The sequence below is a fragment of the Gymnogyps californianus genome, chromosome 13 (genome assembly GCF_018139145.2).
Source record: "Gymnogyps californianus isolate 813 chromosome 13, ASM1813914v2, whole genome shotgun sequence".
NCBI classification, from domain to species: Eukaryota; Metazoa; Chordata; class Aves; order Accipitriformes; family Cathartidae; genus Gymnogyps; species Gymnogyps californianus.
This window is the reverse complement of record NC_059483.1, coordinates 20,362,163-20,388,301: the sequence shown is the minus strand read 5'-3', so window position 1 is coordinate 20,388,301 and position 26,139 is coordinate 20,362,163. Positions and strand designations below refer to the sequence as shown.

Sequence of the window (26,139 nt, the reverse complement as noted above, 5' to 3'; positions counted from 1 at the left end):
TGTTTTACTTGAGTAAAATGTTTACTTAGATGGGAAGATGGAAGATGTGTTTATTCTGAGACATAATTGCGAGTGGTGAAGTTTCATAAATCCACTTTGCAAATACAGTGTTTTTATACCGTGTAATTTAGTTGAAGGGGGAAAGTGCATTGTCTTTTCTTGGTTTCAGTTCCTTTAATTGCACAAAATTAGAAACTTCATGGTGACTTTTGAAATCCTTTATGTTTTGAACGTTCAATGTGCCCTTCTTTGAATACTTGAAGATACTATAATTCTAGCCCTTGCAAAGCATTTTAGGCAGCTTTCAGTGTAGACATTTGAAAAAAATATAGCATGCAAGAACACATTTATAAAATGTTTCTCTCTTATAATTCTGTAATTCATATTTTATTGTTTTAAAACAGGTTTTGTCAAAGTTTTTCTCCTGCAGTAGTAGATATACCAGCTTATTTTCATAGCTAGGATTTATTACATATCCCCAGTTGCTTCAAATTGATATTTATGCTTATCCAAAAATAAAAGCATGCTGCCATCTTCCTAAGCATATGATGATGATCTGATGAAAGTTGACCTCTGAGGTGCTAATAATGTTTGTAGCTTTATGCTTTAGCTGAGATTTAGTTAAACACACTGTTTCCTGAAAAGATTGCCGTATTTTGCTCTAATTTAAATCATTGACCTTAGGTTACAACATTGTTATCTTTCAGGCACAGACCAAACTGTCGTTGTTTGTCTTCACAAAGCCATATGAGGTGGTGATGCAGAAGCTAATAGTACACCCCCCTTGAGCATCTTGCCATTAGGACATGTTGGTTTGGACACAGAACTTTGTTTGGTGCTGAGGCTTCAGCAATACCTGTTTCCTAGCATGGATATTTGGGTTTAGTCCTGAAAAAAAAAAAAATCTGGTCAAGTAGGGCTGTGTTGATGCTAGGTTTCCTCATGTTTCTGTGTCTGTTACTCAAGTCTGAATCTCATTATGACCAAATGGCCCACAGGAAAATATTATTTAAGCACACACAGCCCTCCCCAAAACATCAGTGTTGTTAATCCAATAGATATTGGACTCAGCCATACTTTTTCTTTAAAGCCAAGTATAAAAGTGAATAGAATTTATACAGCATTATTTTAACATTTTAAGTATGAATAGATCTCTGCATGAGAAGAGGCAATAAATGGAGATTTGCATCTTGTGGAATTACTGTAAAATTATACTAGAGTGCAGAAGGTGGAGTTGATCGAGTGGGTTTTGTGCAGTTCTAGCTACCGTTTGAGAAATACAGAAGTATTTTGTGTTATGTTAAGTGTTTCCAATGTTCCATATGTTTTAGTATAGAGGGAAGTTAGAATGAGATATTTTTTTTCTTGAACCTAGGTATTCAAATTATTTGTAGAATGCTACCTCAGCAATTACGTATTGTATTTCTTACTCTAATTGCACAGTTTTGTGGCACTTAGGGACATGGTTTAGTGGTGGACTTGGCAGTGTTAGGTTTACGGTTGGACTCGATGATCTTAAAGGTCTTTTCCAACCTAAATGATTCTATGATTCTATGAAGATCTGTCACAAACTCATATGATGGTCAGAGACAGATCAAGCAAGGAGTGGGACACTGATTCCCGAAGTATGCTATTATGAGATACTACCATAACTGGAATGCTGATAAACTTCCTTGCCCTAGACACTAAAATAAAAAAAATACTGATTTTTAGTGAGATCCCAGTTCTGCATTGCTCTGAGTTAGGGAATAGCCACAGCCTTGCTCCAAATATCAGTAGACAATAATGATGTAACTCTGCATAAATTGCTTTCTAAATGTTCCTCTATTGCTGTAGTGGAATTAATTTAAAAAAAACCCCCAACTTACAAAAATAGTTTAAAACTGTGAATCGTACATGTGCATACACACAGTAAATGGCTGTACAAGGGAAAAACAGCGGATTGAGGATTCACTGCATCTTCTAATTCTTGTCCCATTGGCTCATTACATACCTTAACGCAAAAGTCCGTGTGTAAAAGTTGAAGTGTCATGTAATCAATACGTTACGTACCAAATACAGATTTTAGATAATACAGAATTTCTTTCCACAGAAAGATACCAAAGAGAATACGAAATGGCATATAAAGAATACTTTCTTTTTCAACCAAAAAATATGTGGCATGGTATAAAGTGTTTTTTCCTTCAAAATGTAAATGTTTAAGCCTTACAAATACCCCAGTAGCTCCAAAAGACCTTTGTTTCCAGTATTAAGCTGCTGAAGAAACAAAGATTTAAACATGTCAGCCTGTAAGAGAAACATACTCAGTTAGATTCTGAGGTGTATCACATGAAAGTAAATTCTAAGTAGTTCTCTCAAAGTAAGCTATATATTGCTCTATATTCATTGTTTTTTCGATATTTTACAAGTCTATATTTTACCTGTGCAACTGATGCTTCAGAAAAATAAGAGGAAAGTCAGTCACTTTACATTTGCATCAGTTTTACATATACAAGAACAAATCTTGGCAGACAAAGCTAGTCAATTTAACAATAATTTAATAATTTATGTTGATGTTGGGTAGTTATTTAATGGACTGGTGTTTGTTTATTTGGCCAGATTTAAAGCAGTGGAGGGTGCTCGGTTTGCCCATGGTTGACATTGTCTTTATAACACTGGAATCATTTAAGTAAGTGTGGCAGTCATAACGCTGGGTTTCTTTGTAAAAAAACTAAACATTTGTATCCCTCCTATTTGTCTAATGCTTTCTGTTTGGTGGGTACTAAACAAATCCCTAAGGAGACATAGTATAGATTTGCTGATTATGCTCATACATTTAAATTGTAATTACCGTGTTTCTTTCTTTACATACTTTTTAAAAGCTCCTTTAAATGAAACTTGAGGTGAAATCTAATCTAACATGTAGCATGTTAAAACCAAAAAGTCTTTCTGTAGGAATTTTCCCTTTGTGAACTGTTTGTCTTTCTGACTCAGGAATTCCAGTTCATCAGACTGGAAGTCTTTTACTGAATGTTGTGATACGGCACTTTCCATAGTCAAATTTCAGACCTTTCAGGCTCTGAGCGTAATATTTAATGACACTGGTAGTGTTTACAGTATTCTATTAAAAATACGCAAACACTGCCATTGTACAGCAAAAACTTCTACATAAAGAACATCAACTTAAGCATGTGACAAACTTGAGGCATCTGCAGGCAATGGGTTCTCTTCGCCTTGCGTATTCTAAAGGTTCCAGACTTTTCCTGTTGATTTTCAGTTCAAAAGTAGTCTCAAAAAAATGCAACGTTGAGACAAAAACCTTCTCAAAACCATGGCTATCTTATACATCTTCATCTGCCTACATTACAGGTTTTTCTTTCATCCTTGTATTCAGATTTTGAGTGTACATCAATTTATACAGTGCTGCTCTTGCCCAGTCAAGCAGTGGAGAGGAAGGAAAGAACAAAAAATAAGATGTATTTCTTTTTAGATACAGTATTACTCATTTCTCGATTACATTGTATTGGCAGACTGTTTTGTCTTATCTGTTGAAGTCTGAGGTGCATGTTGGTACCAGAAAAATTAAATTTCTTGGAGAAATTTTTCATTGACTTAGGGCTTGCCACCATACTTTAAAAATAGAGGAAAGTATAAATCCATGTTATATATTCATGTTGGTGACAGCTGTCTTACAGGATAAAGTATTTTAGTTAATTGAAATGCATTAACAAATGTATTGTCCAATATCTAAAAATTAAATTCGTCAAAGCAACTTACATTTCTAGAAAGATAACTGATTGAAAATGTATATGCAATGTTCAGTTTATGATAGATTAACATAGTTTGTGACTTGAGGATAAGAGTTCTTGGTGAAGTTAGCACCAAATATTTTAGCAATGTGCATTAAGGACAGATAAATTGTAAGACCAGATCTCGTAAATGGAGCTATAGTTATCAGGGCTAGCAGAAGGCTTAGTAAAAGTAGAAATACAAACTAATTTCCAAAAATGTAATTGCTGCACTTAATTTCATTTTGTAGCCTGGTGTTTGCTGTTTTTAAGTGTCTGTAGGACTTGATCATGGTAATAGTAAAATTACTCCTTTTGTTGTTATCTGAGTTAGACTACTGTAATTTAAAAATCAGATTGCTGCTAAAACCAGAGAATGAGGCTGTTGGAGAACACAGCTACTCTGAATTCAGACTATCTCATCAGGAGTGTGTGGGGCAGTGCACTGGGATGGCTTCCCACTTGATGGCTACTTAAGGGGTTGACCTAAATTTTTGCAGTGAGTAGCAGACTGGTGGCAGTGGGTTTGATTGTTTAATGCTTCTGGAATTCAATCCTGTTATTATTGGTATTCTACAGTATCTAGAATTTTCATCATTTTTGCAAATAATTTGTATTTGAATTCCTGAAATTAGGTTGATGTTGTTATTTAAGGCCTTGATGCTACCACCATGTGTATGACTTCGGTGGATGATACTGTGGCCTTAGCTGAGCAAAACATACATATAAATCACTCCGAATCAGAGCCTAAATGTAGCATCTTTGGTAAATTAGCTTACACCTGTGGAGGGACTCATAGCAACATGACTTGCTTAGCAGTCTTTATATACAGTCCTGACCGAATGCCAAGTTAAAAATTAGTAGTAGGTGTGAACTATTGTTCCATCTAAGAGCAGAGTAGCCTATTTTCTTCGTAAGTGGGTTAGAAGCAAATTTGCCTGCTTTTAGTATAGGTTCTGCCTTGCCAATTTTGCTTTGCATTCTTAGTCAAGGCTCTTAAGCTGGATAACTTCGAACATTTTCCTTAGAGTTTTAGTATGCAGAAAATTGCAATGCAGTTTTAAACAGCTGAAGAATAATATGTTTTGTTTAAAAATAGATACTCCAAGTGTATTCACTCGGATGGCTCTGTGTGTGTGTGTATGTGTAAAATCTGTCATGGGAGAAAGGGAAGATTGTGTATTCCGTCATGATGGTCGTCCCTTTGCGATTTGAGACTATTTCTGTTTTAGACAAAAGTTCCCATAAGATTCCGTGCTTGGACTCCTGAAGGAGCTGGAAAAACTATTTCCGTCCAGAAGCAATAATAGCATGGGCTTTTGGTTTTGATCATAAACTGACATTTAAAAGTCATCTGAGGAAAGATATTTCTTGATTAAAGTCAGGTTTTGCTTAATGCAGTTGTAGCTGATCTTTCCCATCTGGTATCGTGCTACTTTCAGTTGCCTGCTGTCCACTTTACAAGATCCCATAGGAGTTACTGACTTTCCCAAGAGACCGTTCAGGGGATCGGGTCATTCTGTTACCCTGCCTATTCCTTGCCTTTTCTTTTCCCTGGGGGAAACTTAGAAAAGTTGCACAGCAGAGAATATGAGGTGATAATCCAGTACCCACAAAGTGTATTTGGAATTGTAGTTCTGTCAGGACTATTGCAGCTTGTGCACGCTGTGTGCCTGGGTTTTCATTTACATGCCAGATGCCCACGTTTTACCTATGGGATACAGACGTTACATTTGATATGTGGAATATGAAAGGTAGATCGTGTGACTGCATTTCCTGGGTTTTATTCCCTAAATTGTCAGTGTTTAACATTGCTCGCTTAATCCTGGGTGCGGTAGTTTTGCTCCCTGCTTCTGCTGCATGATCACTCTAAGGAGTCACCCTTAGGTGAGGTGGTCAGACACCTCCTTACGTGGGCCTGGGCGAGGTACTGCTTCATGCCACTGTTATGACTTCAATTTTAGCATGTCATACGCCTGAAGAGAGATGCAGGTATTTGTTTTGGCTTTTTGTGTGTTTTGTGGATTGCTAAGATATGATCTTTCCTGCTAAGCAGCTGGATTTTATCCCAAATCCTGTGAATTTCACACAAGATCAGATTCTCACAGCATTCAGACGGATTGCCAAAACCCTGGCATTTATTTAAGGCACAGAATAACTGCTGCCTGTGCGCAGAACTCACCAACGCACTCTCTCCCAGGTACAAGGAAGCTTTTAGACCACAGAAAATTACATACTTGGAGATTTCCTTGAGCTGCCTCTGGCTTCTGTGCAACATAAAATACCAACCACTAGCTGGGGGCAAATGCATTGACTATGGCAGCTACACAGGAACTCCCAAACAAGTCATGGGTGCGTTTTACAGCGGTTTGAAAATTGGAACTCTTATCTAGTTCCTCTGATCTCTTTTCTCTTGTGATTCCCAAAGGTCTCAGTATGGGCGGATGAAGATAAAACATGACTCAGTGTTTAGCTATGGTATACTGGGGATCTCTTGTAAATGAGGAACTTGAGAGTTGAGTTCACCAGATACAAGCTAATCCTAAATTTCTAGGATTTGCAACCTGGAGCTAAAGAGATGGCTAGATTCCCTGAGCCCTACGATACCAGACAAATGAAGGCACGTAATGAATATCAAAGACATGGGTTATTGAGAAGGAAAGCCTGAGAAACTTGTTTTATTTTGTCATCAGAGGAGCATAATTCCACAGGGAGTAAAGCTGAAAAAAGATCACTGTTCTGCTAGGCGAGTGACGTTAGATCAGCCACGTTTTCATGCTGTAACTACCGTGCACTTTGTTGCCCCTTATGTGTCTTTGTTCTCAGGATAGATCATGGTCTTTATCCCCATGATAAATACAGTACTAGATACTTTGTAGAAATTAAAACTGGCAAATTCCATGTGTTTTATGTCATTTGGCATTCTGCACAAACCCCCTTCAGTTTGTCATAAATTCCTAAACCAGAGCAAGGTCACATCTGGTAGCAATTTCAGTCTGCCAGATGAGGCGTAATCCTATAAAACCTAACTCATTTTCTCCAGTGCTTTTCAAAGACGAGCTCTCCTGCTCCTTTTCCGTAAGACATACCACTTGCCCTGTGAGCGCGGTAGAATGATTTAGGCTGACAGATTTTTCACACTTTATAAACTGCAATTTTTGGAACACAGCTTTGTATCCAGTACATAAGACAGTACAAGCAAGTAACAGTGTTGAAGTCTCCACGATAACCTAGATTCTGGTTTCTTTTGCAATAGCACGTCCCTGCAGGGTGCAGTAATTGTGTTCTCCGTATTTTGATGTATATGCATCTCCTCATACGCTGAGTAACCTGTCACCTTACATACTGCATAACTTCTAAAGAATCTGTACATAGCTACTATTCTGCTTTGCTTTTACATGCTTTTAAAATAGTTATAGCAAAAGTTATGTGTCTTAGGTAATTCAAGATATACACGTTGAAGACTAAAATATTAGATGCACTAACAAAGTAATGGAACAATGATCAATCTTTGCACACTGTAGTAATTGGAAATAGCTCTAATTCCCAGTAACATGGAAGTTTAATAGTAGTCAGTGGTTTTATATGTTTTATCATTTTCCATTGTCCCATTATATTTTGATAATAGTGGTTATTTTGTTATCTCATTGTCTTTATTACTTTATGCCTTCAAAGCACTGTATGGAACTTGGTGATCCAGTTTCTCAAAAAGAGTGTACTAGTAAGGGTTTGGTTTTGGTTTTTTGTGAAACTGCAATGTATTATAATGTGTTATTAAATCAAATTAACAGAACTTAGTTAAAAAATATTCTTTCACAGTTTCCTACGCCTTGCATAAGGACTTCTAAGGCCTGTTTGTACAGGTGCACAATACTGGTTTTTTTTCTCTGAGGTGACCAAATTTAAGTATCTCTTGATATCACGTGAATGATACTAGAAAAACTAAACCATCAAAACTTAAAAAGCACGTCAGAATTTTAAACAATTAGTATCGTTACTCTTAACTATTAAAAACGCAAGCTAAAAGTGGCAGCATATTAAAATCCACTGCAACTGGAAAGCACTAGCTAGAAGCCACCTTGTCTACTCTGATTTTTCTGACCTAATTTATACCTTTTTTGAACCTGTTCATTCACAGGGCAAATATCCTGACATTGTAACCCTCCCGGAAGGACTGCTGGGGGACTATATAATTCTAAGGAACCCCAAAGTTTCTGGGTAAGCCAATAAATATGTTTCTTGATTTATGCAGATAAAGGATTGTGAAATGCATATTGACAATCTATACATAATCGGTCTGCTTGAACATTAAGTCACTCTTTGCTTTGTAATGCCTCTAAACACAGAGATTAGATGATGTGTCTTACATTTTAGGTCTATAACCACACATTAAGAACACTATGAGAAAAAACCAAAAAAAACCCAAAATATACGTCCAGGCCATGTACATGTGGCCGTGTTAGTTAAGTCAATCCAATTGTATTGCTACTGTGTGTACCCACTCTTTCAAAAAACTAGGTGGAAAAAAATACAGGGCTCTAGCAGGCTTTTAATTTGCATTTTAAGAAAAAAAAAAAAATCTATTACTATCTTGGTTTTGGAAGCTCATGCTACAATGAAGAGTCTAAATTTGAAGTTTAGGAATGTGGGACGCATCCTCCCTCTCACGCATCAGAAAACATGTCAGGTTCAGCTGGATTTGTTCCATCTTGGTTTTCTTTCTGCATTACATGACCAGAGCAACGGGCAGAACAGATGCTGAGGCCAACATCCCTCTTACTGTGACAGGGTGGGCCACTGGCAACCAGCCTCTATGAGATAAGGCAGCATTTTTCACCCCTGGGCCTGATCGAAGGAGCTTATCCCTTCTTGCAGGCGAAGGCCAGTGTGGCAGCCTGTCAATTACAGCTCATACTTTCTTCTGCGGTAGGAGGTGCAATGATCACAAATCACTGAAGCAAAGCACAGTTCCTTGGTCTTCTCTCCATTAAAGAATGGAAAGAAAATTGCAGTTACCATGTTGCTGAAAGCAACTGTAGCCGTATTTTTCCATTGTTTTAGAAGGAAATCAGTTAGACGGAGGGGGGACCATCTCACTGCCATTTATTACTCTACCACACATGCTGGATTTGTTTGGGCTCCCTGCTAGACGTGTTCTGGCAGGTTTCGGTTTTTAAAGTGAGGAAGAAAAATCCTTGAAGTTTCATGTAAGACAATGTAATTATCACTGCCAGGAATTCTGTACGGGCCAAGAAAAGTTACTGTTTTCTGAAAGGATCAGACATTCTCTTCTCCTATGATATCTTTGCTATAATATGCAGTAATTTATATGGAAACAACTGGAAATAAAGCATAGCTCCCTCCATCATACTTGTTTGTGGAACTAGCAAATAAACCATAATAGGTAGCACTGTCTCGGCACTGTAGTGCCAGATCTGCCATTTAAAACTGAATGCTTTAACTCTGAAATGCAGTAATTCAAAATGAACTGTTGTTAGACCATCACAGTTAGAAAATAAGCTGCTTTATGTTACAGTTTCTCTTCGTGTTGACAGGTGCCAAGTACTGTTACACATTCCCTCTCACCCACAATCATGAAACAGAAGAATTTAAAAATCATTTCAGTGGGTTGGTAGAAAATACACTTGCATAGTAATTTGTTTGCAAAATCCCAGAACAAGCTGTGCACAAATTCTCAAAGGATTTTTAACAATGAAGTGGCAAAAGGCTGACAAATCATATTTAAAGGGAACTTTCACAGTCATGATTGGTCAAACAGCCCTGAGAAAGAGAACTCCCTCCTCGCGATGACTTGGTATTGTGCAGATCAGCTTTGGATTAGGGACTGCGCAGGGACTGGAGGGGAATACAAAATGCAGTAAAGCAGGTGGGATGTTACAAAGCAGCAAAACTACTATGAATGTTGTTCTAGTGTAATCCCTGTGTACCTGACTAGAACAACTCTTCCCCTGCGGAAGCCAACTGCCGAATCGTTCACTTAGGATGGTGTAGTCATCTTGTCCTACTGCAAAAGCTGGAAATAATAATTAGCCTTGCAAAAACAACAAAAACGCTCTTGAAGGAGTAATGATGGTTAAGATTATTTAAAAAAAAAAATTAAAAGCAAACAAATGCAGGAATCTAGGCCTTGGATGTATTTATCCCTGTGTGTTATTCTAAAAAGTCCATGAACAGTATCGGGGTGGACCTTATTCCAAACCCCGAACATCACTATTTATGCAAACACTTCTTCTGAAACGATTTTCCTCTGTTTTCATCCTGTATCTAAGCACAATACCTGGGTACAGATATTATGTACGGGGTGGGGCAGGGGGATGCTCGCTCTCTTTCTCTTTCCTATCTTACTTTTTACCACTGCGCGATGGAAACTTACCCTTCATGAGAGACAAAGACAGACAAGAACCAGGGGGAAAAACTCTTGAGGTTGCAAACGTGAATGTACCTGGAACCCTTCCTTGTCAATAGATTACCAGTTTCCCTTGGTTCAAATATAAGTATTTCTGGTTCGCAAATACAGAGATGGGGAAGTTGCATTACCCGAGGTGAATTTTAAGAGCATAATGAGGGTGAACCTCCCGAATACTGTACTTTCTGCTCCAAAGCAACCTTAAAGACAGTTGCCTAGTTAACACTTAACTAACTTCTCTGTGCACATGATACAGGTTGGAATTAATGATTGTTTGGAAGATACATATAGATGAAGAAGGGAGAACTACGCCTGTTCTGGACCTTCTGACCAAAGTACCGGAGCAAGGTAAGGGCATTCGCTCCAGAGACTGTTTCTGAGCTTGCAAGTAGAACGCCTGTCCCCTTTTTTGCCCAACATCTCTTTACATAAAATGGAAATACATCTTGCAGAGCCCAACCAGGCAAACAAATCCCAATTTAGCAAGCAGCCAAGCTTCATTCACCTCCTGTATAACTGAAAAGGGCTTACAAAAACAAGTGCATCTTCCTCTTCTAGACAGCAGGTAACCTGTTTTATCTGAGAATGCAACGCTGACAGCTACTTTCCGTAATAGTGCAACTGTTTGAAAATAATGTTCGTTGTCACATTTTTCTTGCAGTCTTGGAGCAGAAGATGGCAACTATTGAAAATGCGCCCACCCGGTTCCGAAGCATGCTGCTTCTGTTTGGGATTGAGACAGCTATCGAGAATCTGATCAAAGTGGTTGGCTTGGAAAAATGAACACCAGCATGACTTACAACAGGTAGCAATTTCAAAAGTAGTTTTAATTAAGATATTGTGTTACACAGTCTATAATTTTATTGAATATAAACATTAAGTTATTTTCCATTTAGAAACCATACTCATAAAACATGCTATCTGTACAATTATGGCACGTTATATATAAATTGTCATGACATGAAAATAAATACAGCCATTTAAATACAAAAATGCCAAATAAAATAGTTACATGTACAGAGTGATTTCATTATAAATTTATCTTTCTGAATCATTAATGTACCAGAGTGGTTTATCTTCTTAACATTTTCTAGATACCCGGAAAGTGTTAAAAGATCATGCACTGTCAAAATCAAGTCCATAAAAATCCATTTCATTTCACAGCTCTGTAAAAGTACAGTGATTTTAAAATGACAAGAGAACGGTAAGAGACACCTAGAACAAAGAGTTAAATAGCTTTCTCATTAAATTAGGGTAGAAGAGGACAATTTGAAGATTTCAAAGACATACTATGCTAAAAAAAAAGGGGGGGGTAACTGTATGAAGTAAATTTTTTTCCCACAATGTAAGTGTTGAGTAGAGACAGCATTAAACTAAACAAGAAAGGACCATTACACTTCTGTAGAGAGAGATGGACGAGTTAACTACTGCTCACTGCAGTGCTTTGTTTAGATTTCCTACTTCTAGGGGGAAATTCTAGAGATAACGTTACGAAAGCATCACATTTCATACATTCATCCCTGAAGAAACAAAACAGATTAGACAGATGTCTTGGCATCTTCCTTCACTTCCGTCAGGTGTACCATTAGCTCACTGGTGAACTCTCAGCATTTTTCAAGCGAGTTCCTGCTCTGCACTGGCTATCACAACCAAACGACCTTATCCAAACCAAACCTATATGACTGTAAGTCACGTCCTTCTCAAGTGGGGAGCAACAGTTGTTGTTCCTGGAATCAAGGGCCCAAAAGCACCAACTGTGGACTCTCAAGTAATATTAGGAGACTTCTTTTTCAAGTCCACAGCTACTCTAACCGTGCAAGCAGTAAAACTGCCTGCTCCATTTGTAAGTTGTGACAAAATATTTTATAGCCATGGTTAAACAGGTGGAGAAATCAAGAACTAAAGCAACAGTATGTTTATAATACCATAATTTTAATAATCCACTATTTAATTACTGAAATAGTCTCCTACTGTTCTGGTAGGTCAGGAAAAACTGACAGATGAGATTGGTTTCTGTCAGAATCTACAGCTGAGCAATGCCAGAGATTTAAGTTTTGATGAACAGCAACTCTACAATAAAATACCTTGTTAGATATAAGGCAGACTAATCTCAAGTTTGGAAGCCAGCAGACAAGCAAAATTCATTGCTCCTTTATCCACTGACATGTCACTGGTTTAGCTAGTTTTGTGTAACCTTTAGTTTATTTCATCTTTAGCTCCTCCTTGCATGAAAATGAAACTGTTTGATCAGCACATACACTTCTATTTGCATATGAAATGTGTGTAAAGTTACAGCATAAAAACCTGAAAACTTTCCAGCTGTGGATAGTCCTTCCTTCCTTGTCTAACAGCTGGAGGATTTCTGGATTTAAAAACAGCTCTCTCTCCCCCCAGGTTTTCTTTGGGAAAAAGGAGTTATTAATTACCACTGTCAACTACCAGCTTATTGCACTGTTGTAGCATCACATTTCGGTGAGAGCAGCCAACGACCCTATCCCAGAAAGGCACGCTGGCACCTGGAAGCGGAATATGAGAGACTGCTAACATGGGTCACTGCCCACGGCAAAGCTCTATTGCTGTGTGAGTGGTGTTACTCTAGTTCATATTTCTTCCTTGAGTTGTGCCAATACACAGGGTTTTCTGGCTTGCATTTTGAATTTCAGGTAAAATGGAACAATTCAAACATTACACTGAGATCCCAGTATCAATATGTTTTTTAAATGTTAACCTACATTATTTTGAAGAACATTACCAGTAAGCACACATTGTATCCAGGTAACAGCAGTTCACTGTAGCTTGAATAGCATCTCTCTGCACATTTTTGGGTGTGTAATCCCCAAGTGTATGGCAAAAGTGGCTGTAGATTTTATCATGCTACCCTCAGTTTTGAATACATCCTCAGTCTCCAACTCAGGATCTTCCTTCAGGATGGCTTTTACTGCAACATCTCACAAGACTTCAGCTGCACATAACCAATGTTTACAAAGTACAGCCGTCACTAAATTGCGGAAGTAGTGATACAAGCTTAGCTCCAGTATTCATCGTGAGAAAGTGACCCCCTGCAGCTTTAGAAAAGACAATCTGATACTGTCACCTTTGTTATGTGTCACTTAAAAAGAATGAGCCTGAAAGCAGCTGCTCATGCTACGCAGTACATGGGATATCGGTGAAATAATACCAACGTTTGACACAATCTGAAAGACCTGAAATAACGTGTAAAACTCAGAATATATTATTCTTATAGCTCAATTTAAATTAGGTAAGAGCGAGCTGTGGTTTCACCTTCAATAGCAGCATATAATGTATAGAAAATAAAAGACCAGTATGTCAGATGCGTTAAGCCCAGCTATCGCATAAAACTCAAAGATGCTTACCTTTAACCCTTTTCACTTAGTTTCAGAAGCTTTAGGTAGGCAGATACAAGGTGATCACAAAACTTCTGGAGGCAGTCTGGTGTTCTTAATCTATCATCTCATGCATTAGTACTTAAAAGTGTTCTGCAGTAACATGGTAGTTCCATAGATCAGTAACACTGGAGTAGCCACTTCAGTTGTATTTTCAGTGGACTTAATGCTAGAGTTTTATATTAGGTTTTGTCAGAGCATTCCCTCTTCCTAGTAGGCATGAGTGAGACTCAAAGCACAAGCTCCAAGGCAATTCTCTTGTTAGTAATTAGGTTTTCTATGTTAGTGCAATACTTCAGGAAACCTTTAATTCTGTGCTCTTTCAATTCTAAGGAAGTAGACTTTTAGTAGTAATTCAATCTGTCCTCTAGTTCCAAGGTATGGCACGTTATCTGTTCTGTCATATTAAATACATTCATTAAGGTTATATACCAAATGCGTGTTTTAGTGCTATTCCATGTCTTTGAAAAGGCATACCAATCAGAAATCATTTCTTAAAGCAAAAACATTCACAGCTGAAAAATGCACCGAACACAATAGAAAAAAAAAAAATCACCCTAATTGTATTCCGTTAATCTTTCACTTTCTAATGTGTTTGAAGAAAAAGAACCTTAAGGAAACAGTTACACTTTATGGAGAACTAATGTGCAGTCTTCATTCTCCTTGAAGAGACTGGACATAACTGGGTCATCTTTGGCCTGTACATTCTTCAAATAATAGTTTACTATCTTGCCATCAAGTTTGTACTGGTGAGGAATGCTTTCATATGGTTTTAGATCGAGGTCCAGGACAGAAACAGAGAAGGTGAATCTTGATTTGGATGTTAGTACCACAGGTCTTTGCTCAGAGCTGGAAAACAAAACCGTAGTGCACAGCTGAGTCACTGCAGCTAACGTTTTTCAGTTGTGTATCCCGAGTCTCCTTGCAAAAGTGACTCTCACGTTTGTCTTGGAACTTTCCCGGGAGCCTAAGAAACTAAACTGCAGCTAATGTAGCACTTACTTACTTAGGAAACTATAGCTCCAGCTTAACCAGTCTTACAGTGAACTTGCTGGCGCCTCTTCCAGTCATTTTTCTTTCAGCTTCCACGCAGCTTAAGTCAAAACATTACTCTCAATTACTGTGTCTTTGTATTTAGTAAGTCTAATCTGTTTCTTGTTAGTATGCATACAAAGCAACAGCCTCATTAACTAGCAGAACCAGAAAGAATCACTGCAACTCCTACTTAGGTTCAAGGTAACACAAATTCAGTATCAGAACAAGTGTCCAAGCATACTGAAGGATGGAGGACGCACACCCCCCAAAAAAACCCCACTTTTTTAAAGTTACTTGAATTGACTGAACCGTGCAAACACATCTTTCAGTTTCTAAATGAGTAGGAGTCATTCAAAAGCAGGTCTCTCTTACCATTCATCTTGTAGACAGGGTGAAAGGGCAATCATGATGGAGCAGTCTTTCGCAGTCATTGCTATTCTGTACTGCTGCACCTATACAACATAAAAATAACAAAAGTTTTTTCATAGTTGTATTTTCCTTTAGTAAAGCATACTGTTCGTTATAAAAGGCATTAGTATACTCAGTGTATTAGTATGTTAGTACTTTAAGAGTTGGAAATTATCTCTATAACAGATGCTTAGCAGGAGCAAGTGGTTTTACAGCATCTTGTGAAAGAATCATGTTTATTTCCTGCAGATACTTTTCTTGAAGGCCAAAAGAGCACCAGTTCATGCAAATGCTTCCTCAGTCTAGAACGGAAATAACAAGCTTTATTTTTCTCTCAAGAACTGGTGCTAAACATGTTTGGTTTTAACTGCTTCTGCTATAAAGATACACCCTGGCACAATTAAGAACTTTAACCGTACAGACCTCTGACAAGCCAGCGGTGATGCGAACACGCCATCCAGCCCTTTCAGTGAGACACGTGTTTATTAAAATTGACAGACTAAATAAACTTCAACAACACACACAGGAAAAGTACCTTTGTTAACGCAAATGCTACTGTCCCATCATCTTCAGTTGAAAGATCTAGCAGCTTCTCATAAAATGCTTCATTGTAAGGTCCATCTATCTGTAATGTACTTCTAAATAAATTTTAAAAGAAGATTTACAGACAGCCAAGATGTTTACTGGTTTTCAGTGACATCTTTCTTCAGCAGCCCAGATACTCAGATTAGAACAAACCAACAATAACACCGACAAACATGGCAACAGGTTAATACTCAGAGATCTAACACCATGACCAGTCCCTATTATTCTCATATCACTCAAGATTTGCTGCTGCTGCTTAGGATTTGGGTCAGGTTTTTTTTCAAAGATGAATCATTTTTAATCCACTGCCACCTGTGTATCACTACAAGAACAGTATTTTTTGCAAAAATGGGTAAGTTTCAAAATTTACAACGGTTTGCAGGAGCTCCCAGAAGCCTTGCTGAAAACACTGGGGGTATACACTATCTGACAAGGCCCTGCTCTGCCCCCAGCTTCATAATGTGTGCCAGCAAGGGGGTGGTTTATTTGGCCTCCTTCCTTCCCATGTTAAATACCTGAACTCCTGAAAAGCTGAACGCATGAAAGTGGGGTTTGCAGTGCACAAACACCCCACAGATGACAGAATACATTTTCAAATTATTGAATGTATAAATATACAGGTAAGCCACACTGCAAGTGATTTAAGCAGAACTTAAGGCCAACCCGTTGCCCATAAGATAACCCTTCAACTCCAAGAGGAGGCCAAAGAGCTGAAGGAGCACAAGCAGCAACCTCTTGCAAGTGAAGCCAGAGTGCCCTCGTGTGAGCTACGGCAGAATTACAGGCAAGTTACAGCCCAAGAATGCAAGCAGCCTCCAACTCCAGGCTTTTTATAGCAATTATTGTTACAACTAATAAGCTTTATTTGAGAACAAATGTAGCAGCTTGCAATGCCCAGTATTTCTTCACCAGGCAAGAAATACCATAAGATAAAGATTCTTGTGCCTCAAGTATGATTTGATCACTGGTGATGCGGGTTACAGTCTGGCATTTGGAGCTACTCTCATCATGCCACAAGGGCAGGCTGGCCAGCAGCAGGTTCACACCTTCCGCAAGCTCTTGCAGGCACAGGCTGGACTGCTGCTGAATATCAAATTCAGGGTTTTAAAGGGCAGGTTGTAGGTAGGCCAACAGAAACTTAAGAATGACTGCAAAGACATCATTATTCCTGCAGACATAGTCCTAGCTCTGCAGGTACCGAAGGCAGGAGAAACCAACCATCCATTTTACTGTATCTTTCCTCAAATATACAACCTCCACTACTAAGGAACGCCCTGTTCCTTAGTCCCTGTTCCTGTTTTTCTCTCTTACCCTGTTGTGAACGTCCCGTAATCATTACTTAAAAGTTCAGGCCAAAGTGACTGACATCAAAACTTTTAACAATAAAACTCATCTTTCATGTTATCGGGCATTTCAAGTTAGAAATTCAAAATATGCAATACCATGAAGGAAGGCTGCATACAACATAACAAGAGAGAACAAACGGTTGTGTCTGCATAGAGCCAATCTTGTCTGCATACCTACTTAATCAGAACTGAAAAGAAAAGCCATCAAGTCTTACCTCTCTTCAGGAAATTCCTCTAAGTACTGTTCAACTCTACTGTACAAAGGATAGAGTCCTTCAATATCCAGCATGTCCAGCATCTGAGCCTGAAGGGTTTTATAAAGGAGACAACCCCTCGGTAAGCCAGAGCTTTCCAACTTATGTTTACCTAGAAGAAAATGTATTTTCAAATAAGGCAGACACTAGTGTCGTCTTTGCTTCATTTTGCCATTACATGTGCTTGTTCACAAAGCAAATCCAAATACTCTTTAGACCAATCACGGCAGGGGGGGAGGTGGGGAACCCCAAAACACTTCAGTTCCCAAACACTCCTGTGCCAGGTGCATGTACTAACCTGCACATTTAGACAGCATATATTTGACTGCAGAATAAAACGCCCGGTATACAACTCTACAAATTATTCAAAAAAAAATAAAGCACCAAAACCCAGACACTTCCATTGCAATCTACTTGTTTGAGTCTACCAGAGAAATTTTTCATGAGTTTGAAACCACCACAAATTCACTTTCAACAGTATCAACTGTTGGCAGAAAGTCACTCAGCATTTCAGATATCAAGTCTTTTTAATACAGTATAAACAGATTTGTATTTGCTGTCATTTCTGTAAGTTAGCTCTTTCTCCAACACAATACAACAAAACCAACCAGCAATGAAAGAGATCTTCCTCAAAAGCACAGTAAGAAACATGCTGTTTGTGTAATCAGGATAACTAGCAGCATCTTGAATGATTAGAGCTTTACAAAACTCATGCACCGAGGAATTAACATTATTTACAGGCTTCCACCTCTCACTTCCCATTCCTTTTCCCTCCAGTATTCATACCTTTCTCTTCACCAGCAGTGGAGTAGTAGAAGAAAAGAAAATGAGCTACACCCTAGCTGGCGAGGGCTGACAGGAGGAGCAGGGAAAGGCAAGAAACAGGTGTCACGTAACACACCAACCAACACAGCCAGACTTCGTCACATACAACATAAGAATTCCCCTCTCATTTGAAATACCTTATGATGGTTATCAGCTCAAACTGGTATTTTCTTCCATTTTTCCTCTACCACCTTCTGAATTTATTTTTATCCCTTTCATTAGGTACAGTGCTAAAAGTGCTCACTACAATGTCATGTTAAAAACAATTATCTAGCAGTTATGCAGCTCAGAACTCATTTTTTAAATGTCACAAACTCCACTGTTTCCATTCTCACATCAGTATTAAACGGCAAACGAGAGGCAAAGATCTGAATCGTTACATGATAACAGTTAATTATTGACAGCGCTCAAGAAATTATTTCTTACCATTTCTTACTAGCTCCTTATTAAAAGCACTTGCTTCACAGTAGCTTCTTCCTTGTGAAATGGGAACTGTCTTCATATCACCTGCCCTGCAGGCATCAGTACTACTTAGTAGCGTCATAGTTATAACATGGATTAGTTCTTTAACAATTGTCCTTGTACAGTGTGGCCCACTGACCAACCCATTGGAAGGAAAAAAGAAAGGTTTTAAGTGACGAGCAAGTTCGTTCCAGTCAGAGACACAGTCCTGGTCATCTTTACAGCCATAAATTAGTTCCCCATTCTGCAAATGAGGGGGAAAAAAAAAATTATTTAGGCACTTCATGAAATCCAGTTATTCATACTTAGTTAATCAAAGCATCAGATTTAATATTTTAAGACACAGCACAGCAAAGTGTTAGCAGTTTAACAGTCTGCATACAACTACACACATTCCCAATCTCTTAGAAATTGGGCCTCTTAAGTTAAATCAGATACCACAGGTAACAACCTTTGAATTAGGACCAAAAAGCCCATTTAAATCAAGTGCTGCTTTCCCAACTTAATCAACTGTAAGTAATCAGAACAATAAAAGTGAACTGATACTTAGCACATTTTCCTATCGCTTCTTTCTCAATAACATCAATAGTAAAAGAGCACCATGCGAAACAACCTGCTTTTAAAAGCCAGATTGGAAAATGGAAAAGGGACAGAAAAGGTGTGAGTTACCTGTACTAACAGAAAGAACGGGACAGTTCGTACAAGTTTAAGTAATTCAAATAGTTGGTTTAATATCGGAAATAAATTGTAAAGAATCTTATTTCCTAGAATTAATCTGTAAATCTGCATAAGCCACGAGTTACTACTTTATATTTTTCCTACATTAACGCCATAGAAAAGGTAACTTTTTACTTCCTCAGTGAAGTGTGCTGTGTGTTTGGCCTGCATGAATGCTGTAACAGTAATTAAAAAAAATACTTGCAGCAATATGCAAAGTTCTCTATCGTCTTCCTCCTGAAGAGGCACATAAAGTTTTAAAACTTTGGTCGCCTTTAAAAGTCCTTTTCTATTAGTTGTTCCTTGGCGATTCTTTCAGACTGATTAGTTCTGGGGAATTATTACTCACCTGTCCTAACTTGAAATCTAACTAAGAATTTTCCCCTTTTCTTCTTTTGCTGGGGTCCAACAGCGATGGTGCTGATTAGGTGGGTTTGAAGTAGGATCTTGACTGTTCAGATGCTGAAGTCAAATTGTTTAAAAGCCAGGGCAAAAAAAGGCAAGCAGAGCGATTTGATTGTTTACCTTAAATATTTTCAAGTTGTTCTGTGCCTCCTGTAATAAGCTCTTCAAAGCAAAGTGCATTCTCTGTTTATTTCTAGGGAAAAAAAAAACAATCCAAGACTGTTTTATCAGAGCCTTTCGAAGTTTACACCCCTGCCTGGAGGGCTCTATGGAATCAGAACCGGGCACCTGAAGTGAACGCACCTATTAAGCGTGACTCATGCTGAAGTCACTGCAAAGACAAAGTGACTACTCGCAATTAGAACTTCAAATCTGAGTAAACTAAACAGCTCTTAGGTTTAATGTTAGGTAGCAAAAGGCACTGGTACATTAATAAGCAACTCCAATCCCTGAACTAGGTGTAAAGAGGTATATAGCACCAGAAATACTCACTGTAGAAGTCAGACAAGCAGGCATTGATCATCCTTAATACTACAGTGAAAGTCAAAGAAATCTGTAACAGATTTTTTGGCAAAAACACAGAATCAAGTTACACACTTCCTTACCCTGAGAAGAGATCCAATGGGCAATATTTACTTGGGCGCTTCCATTTTCCGTTCGCTACCTGTTGAAAACCCACACCACTGCTGTTAATCACTCTCTCTGGAATAGCTACTCTTAGTTATTTTAAGTCAGGTGTGTGGCACTAACATCCTGTCTTCACAAGTCCCATGACACTTAAAACCCTTTGAAAATAAAATTCGTGACTACTGTGGGTCTTCCTAGTCATATTTAGCTCAAGTCACTCAAATTGCATTCACAAGTGGAAAGCGTGGAGAAAGGTCACATTAAATGACAGTACGGCACAGTTACACAATTTCAGACACATAATGGACATCAGTCAAATGAATTCTGTGCGTGTTACATGCTGTTCTAAGTTACAGGATGCCATCGTGCATTTGCTGAGCTCTACTTGAAAGGAAATTTGACGTCGGAGTTTACCCAATCAACAGCATTAATAGTCCTCAAAGACTAATATTGTATCTGTTTGCTTCCAGCTTCCCACAGAACTTGTTCCATCTCTCACTAAACAGATTCACACCCAGCAACTCAGATGTGTATCCACCTACTATCTTTAGTCATATCAAAGATTTAAGCAAGTTTCAACAGGAAAGCAAGACTGGAATAGCAAATAAAGCACAGTACAGTCAAAGGAAAGCAGGATGACTTAAAAAAAAAAAAATTACCTTTAGATGCTGATGCATACAGTAACGACACACCTTGTGCTTTATGTCCTGTGAAACATGGCTGGAAAAAGGAATGAAGCCACACTTCGGCTAAAACAAACAAACAAAAAAGATGATAAATACAAGTGTATTTCTTTATAGAAATATAAGGGCAGACAATATGCAAATCTTTCCAGTTAAAGGAAAATTTAAAAAAACAAAAACAAAGCAGTCAACATCCAACACTTAAAAGCTGTATATTATTCCCAATTATTTTAGAGTCCTCACTTAAGAAATAAGGACACACAAAACTGGTGTGGCCTACAAAAAAGCCTCGTAATACCTGGGAATTTCCCAGGTTTCGAAAGATCAGGAACTGGAAGAGGGAGGGGGATATTTCATCCTATAGGTCACAGGGAAAGCAGTGAGCTCTGCCTTATCCCACTGCTGCAGTCCTTTGAAACTGCTCTGGTCAGTACGTACTTAAAGAATGCAAACAAAGCCCCCAGAAGGATCTCCTCCGGTTCAATACCTTAATCTCTATGCAGAGGATTGGCCGGTGTTCCACAAAGCGATAGGTCTGCAGCCTGGTCAGATTAGGAAGGCACATTGCGTAACCACTAAGAGTGTCCATATCTTTATCACAGCGAGACTCTGGGGAAAACAAAAAAAAAACGCAACACAAACAAGAAAATGAGGTGTGTGGATGTTTACTTTACTCTGTAGTTATCTTGTTCACCGGGGGGTGGGGTGGGTGGGAACAAACTTAGAAGGACAGGGGACAGTTTAGCAGGCTTTAGCCAATTATGCGCTTGCGTCAATTTGCCCTCCCCATTATCAACATCTGTTTCCAGTTTCCCCCAAACTGTCACAGGCACACAGAGTGCCTCAAGAGCTGCTTGTAACGGCCGGCTCCCAGCTCATCCCAAGAAAGGTATCAGCGAGGCCTGCAACAGCAAGGGAGTGCATTCAACTGGCCGACAACAGGTCTAGAGAGTTACTGCTGTATTCAAAAATGTGATCTCATGTTTGCGTACTAAAACTGCACGAACTACCATCCCTCAGTCTAGCCAAGAGGAATCTGTGAAAACTGGCAGGAATATCAGAAACTGTTGAGAAGTTCAGGAGAAAGTGTAAATCTGAACAGAACCTGCAAGTGGCTTCGCTCAACTCCTCAAGTCCGTATGTGGTCTCCTCCTAGCCATTCCAGTGTTTACATCAAAATAATAAATAGGTGAAAAGGAACATAGAAGGAACAAAAGTTAGCTTCCCTCTCCTCACAAGCTCACTTAGAACAAGAGTTTCCCCTGCTAAGACCACCCTTTTAAAAATAGCATTTTTTAATATAGTCCACATTAACAATCCTGAGAAGAAACGAAGTCACAAAACGGTTTCAGGCTAAGATCAAGAGGCATTATGTAGATAAAGCCTTTAAATAACCTCCCTCCACACGCATCCTCGGGGACAGAGAAAGGTCTGCGAGATTTTAATTCAAATTTAACAAGAACATACACTCCTGGATTTTCAAATATCTGTTACTAAAGAGACATACAGAACACCTGTGTTCTGTTATAATTTCCATTGCTAAGAAAAATGTCCATTCTGAAAAACACATTGCAATAGAAAAAAAAAATAAATCTCAGAAACTGAAGCCTCATTAGGCATCAGCCTGCAATTACATCCTGTACTTCACTGGGATGAGCAAGAAGAAACCTTCTTTCCCCAACAAAATGCTGGGGTTTGTTTTCTTTTTCTAAACTTAAGCAAAAGTACATTCATGGTCAGCTGAAAGCCACTTGCCAAATCAGACAGACCCAGAAACCTGAAGTATTAGAGAAGTTCCTTCGTAAGTTAGACAGGCCTATGTGAAAGGTAATATTAAAGGAAATTCTTTCCTCGAGGTTTAAAAAAAATCCTGGTTAAAAATGAACAGTGAGATTTGCTGTTGTAAAGCACTTGGACAGCTCGTCACAACCACATTTCTTCCTCTAACGAAATCCCCGGGAGCTGCGGACACACAAAATTCAAGAAATAAAAACTAAATTCTATCATTCACTTCTACCAGAGTATCATTGATTTTGTCATTTTTATTAGACACTATTTACTTTCCTTGCTGGTTTCTGGCACTGTGGAACTGTTTCTCAAAAAAGCGAGGACAAGTCAGCAATAGAGAGCATCCTGTGCACACTATATGTAAATAAGTTCCTTTTTTTCCTGGATCAAAGGCATCAAAGTACTGGCTACAGGACTTTGATTTAATACCAAATTTTCTTCAAGGAACTTTGCTAAAGCAGGAGTTTTTGGCCGTTCCCAAGAACGTCTGAGAACATAAGATGAACACACCGTGAGGGACATCTTCTCTTTGCCCATTTTAGAGCTTACACCTCACTGTACTTTTAGCCACACGTGAAGAACAATGCCCCCAAGTGTTGCTGACTAAGAATGACGACACCAAATTCTGTAGCGCTTCACACTGAATGCATCAGAGATTGCCAAACTTCGAGTCTTGCAGCGTGTTCCAAAAGGTTTCACAAGGTTGGTGCACCCTGACCTCGCACACTTGTCCCCTTCAATCCCCACCCCGTCCAAGGGGACCAGAAAAACGTACCTGCACTTCACCTGTGGACAGGGACCCCAGAGCACCATGTAAGAGCTGGGAGAAACCAAGCACAGCCCCAGAGATGCTCATTAAGCTTTAAAGGCAGCAGAGCCCGTAACACTGCCACCCCTTGCAATGAGACATGCCCGGCTATCAGGGAAGAGACATTAAAAGCTGGAACATTAAGTTGCACACTGCTTGAGTGCTATGACTCGTAAGACGTGAGATGCTAGCCCCAAGTGAAAACACGACAGTTTAGTGTGGAGTTTCTGAAACTATCTTCCTTCCAAAGCTCTGCTGCACAGTCCAGGAGAAGAAACTGATGGAATCGAAACAATTATTTCAGGACACATCTTCCACCCCCCTCACTGACCTTTGGAAAGGACTTCACAGCAAGGTGAAAGCTTGTTCAAGAATTAACAAACACAGGCTTACAGAGGATCCTTTTCCCCAATTCGATGTAACTAATATCAGATGCAACTTTCAATTCTAGAACACACCCATTTTTTCCCAACAAATTTTCAACTTGTCATTGTCTAAATATTGAAAAAAGGTTCCTCATATTCTGAGCTATGATGCTTTTTTGCTTTATAATAAAGCAAAATGCTGTACAGCTTGAGGAAGACCCCTTTTTTAATGCTATCCCTGGCACTTACCTGGCCTCTCTGGCTGAATTTTTAAACAGAGCTGTCTTACGAAGTCTAAAGGCAGTTGAATAATTTCCTATTAAAAAAAAAAAAAAAAAGAAAACATATATTTCAACACAAAAATTAATATCGAGTTTGGGGGTCTTAAAGTGGAATACCAAAGTTCAGTGGATGTTAACAACAGTATACTAAACTATACAGTCAACAGCTTCTCCCTCTGATTAACCGTCTATATGAAGACCAGTACCTGCAATCACATGCAATACTTACTCCACTATGAAAACCACGAACTAATTTAAATAAATGCATGAGAAAGAGCATTTTCAGTGAAAGTTTAAAGTGCATGAAGAAACCTGCATCATTTTGTCCTTTTCACAAACGAAAAAGTCCCATTTCATCCCATCCCATGTCTCACATCCCACCCTTCCGAGGCAGAATTGCATAACTCAGGTTCCAGGAGAAGGTGTAACTTTCCCACTCAGGTATCTGATGTTCAGTTAACTAGACCTGGCCGCCCTGCGGAACAGAGTGAGTGGCAAGGAAAAAGGTTGCCTCTGAGCGCACAGAAACCTAGGCAATTCACGTGAACCAGATTTCTCCCCTTGTTTTGCAGTTAGTCTAAAAATCTCTCTCTCTCACACCTCTCACCTTATGCAGGGCAAAGAAACGAGCACTCTCTTCATTAGTAGCTTGAAATAGCTCAAACCACAGAGTACAATCCAATCACCTCATCAGCACAGAGCAGGATCTTTGTTGTGATCCAAATGCTTCTGGTGTGTGTCTGTGTGTGCGCGTGTATCTTGCTCGGGAATATCTGCAAACCCTATTAATTCCTTCTACTGGCATTCAGTGTTCCCCAAAACACTTCAGTGTTTACAATGCATAAGCCATTTATTAAGAATAAAACATTTACCCCATGATGAACATAGTTCTCCCCAAAGAACTGCTTCATGACATGTTTTCCAAAGTCTACGATGTTTTGCAGATGGTGTAGTATTTCCTCTGAAGTCTGCAAGACAGAACCATGGTAATTTAACTACAAAATAATGATAAACAACACTCAAGAATACATACACATACTAGTCAATGATTTAGCAAAGTAGTTTAATTGCTCTACTGAGTTTGGTAGGTCAGTGCATGTTGAAATTGGAGACACATGAAATGTGTGCTACATTTGTTTCCCTACTGCTACCTGAGAGGCTGGGATAAACAGGAAAACGGTCAGAAGAGATGATTCTTCTTAAGTTTGAAGGGAAAAAGGACAGAGAAAATGAAGAAGGTGGAACTGGAGGAGATTACTCAAGATCTACTCTGTCTTTGACCATTATTCTTAAAACAGCTCAAAGAACTATAATAGTCAAAAGAGATTCACAGCATGCCTTCTTACCAACAGGTGAAGTGCAGGAGAGGCCTTGACTGTTATAAAGCACGTCACCTGGAGATTTGGAAGAGAACGGCTGCAAAGACTGAGCCACATCACAAACTCTGCATGAAGGGGTACACAATTTGCCATCTGTCCCAAATCCTGCCCCAGGCAATGAACAATCTTACTATAATGTCATCTTCTGTTAATTTTATGTTCTGTGTCTAGAAGAAAACACCAAAGTTCTTCTACAAGACAAAAATACCAAGCTAGATAGAAACGAAGCTGAGTGAGTACTGGAAGCAGGACAGTGACATTAGCGCACTCTGACAGACTTCTGCTCATTAAAGAGGCAGCAGAGCAGCTTTACAACAGTATTATCTCATTCCCAGCACTCCAGCACACTCTGGTTCTCTGCACAGTATTTTACTGTTACTACAGGCAACCTCCAAGCTCCTGTGTCCTTTTGTAACACAAAGCTTTTATGGAAAAACACTGCTTTGCGTACCCCTGTACACTATAAAGCACTGAACCATATAGATTTACTCTTGGGATTAAGTAACAGGGGAGGAAAAGAAAGTGCAACACTCATGTCCAAGTTGTAAAATCAGAGAGGAAAAAAACCCATGA

At 38.9% G+C, this 26,139-nt stretch overlaps 2 protein-coding genes across 5 annotated transcripts in view; one reads left to right on the top strand and one right to left on the bottom strand.

Annotated features, from left to right (window-relative positions):
- The window catches only part of CENPP (centromere protein P), a 150,612-nt gene extending 139,367 nt beyond the window's left edge, over nt 1-11,245 (top strand). The window contains exons 8-10 of the mRNA XM_050904471.1: nt 7,906-7,985; nt 10,451-10,542; nt 10,856-11,245. Of these exons, the coding sequence (XP_050760428.1) occupies nt 7,906-7,985; nt 10,451-10,542; nt 10,856-10,977 (294 nt within the window). The 3' untranslated portion in view covers nt 10,978-11,245. The remainder of the gene's footprint in view (nt 1-7,905; nt 7,986-10,450; nt 10,543-10,855) is intronic.
- A 16-nt stretch (nt 11,246-11,261) lies between these two features.
- The window catches only part of IPPK (inositol-pentakisphosphate 2-kinase), a 57,284-nt gene continuing 42,406 nt past the window's right edge, over nt 11,262-26,139 (bottom strand). For all 4 annotated transcript variants that reach the window (XM_050904464.1, XM_050904465.1, XM_050904463.1 and 1 more), the window contains 11 exons: nt 25,060-25,155; nt 24,156-24,222; nt 21,433-21,554; nt 20,922-21,011; nt 20,241-20,299; nt 19,756-19,828; nt 18,478-18,757; nt 17,188-17,338; nt 15,577-15,679; nt 15,006-15,085; nt 11,262-14,447 (listed from right to left, as the gene is read on the bottom strand). In XM_050904464.1, coding sequence (XP_050760421.1) covers nt 14,222-14,447; nt 15,006-15,085; nt 15,577-15,679; nt 17,188-17,338; nt 18,478-18,757; nt 19,756-19,828; nt 20,241-20,299; nt 20,922-21,011; nt 21,433-21,554; nt 24,156-24,222; nt 25,060-25,155 — 1,347 coding nt within the window. In that variant the 3' untranslated portion in view covers nt 11,262-14,221. The remainder of the gene's footprint in view (nt 14,448-15,005; nt 15,086-15,576; nt 15,680-17,187; nt 17,339-18,477; nt 18,758-19,755; nt 19,829-20,240; nt 20,300-20,921; nt 21,012-21,432; nt 21,555-24,155; nt 24,223-25,059; nt 25,156-26,139) is intronic.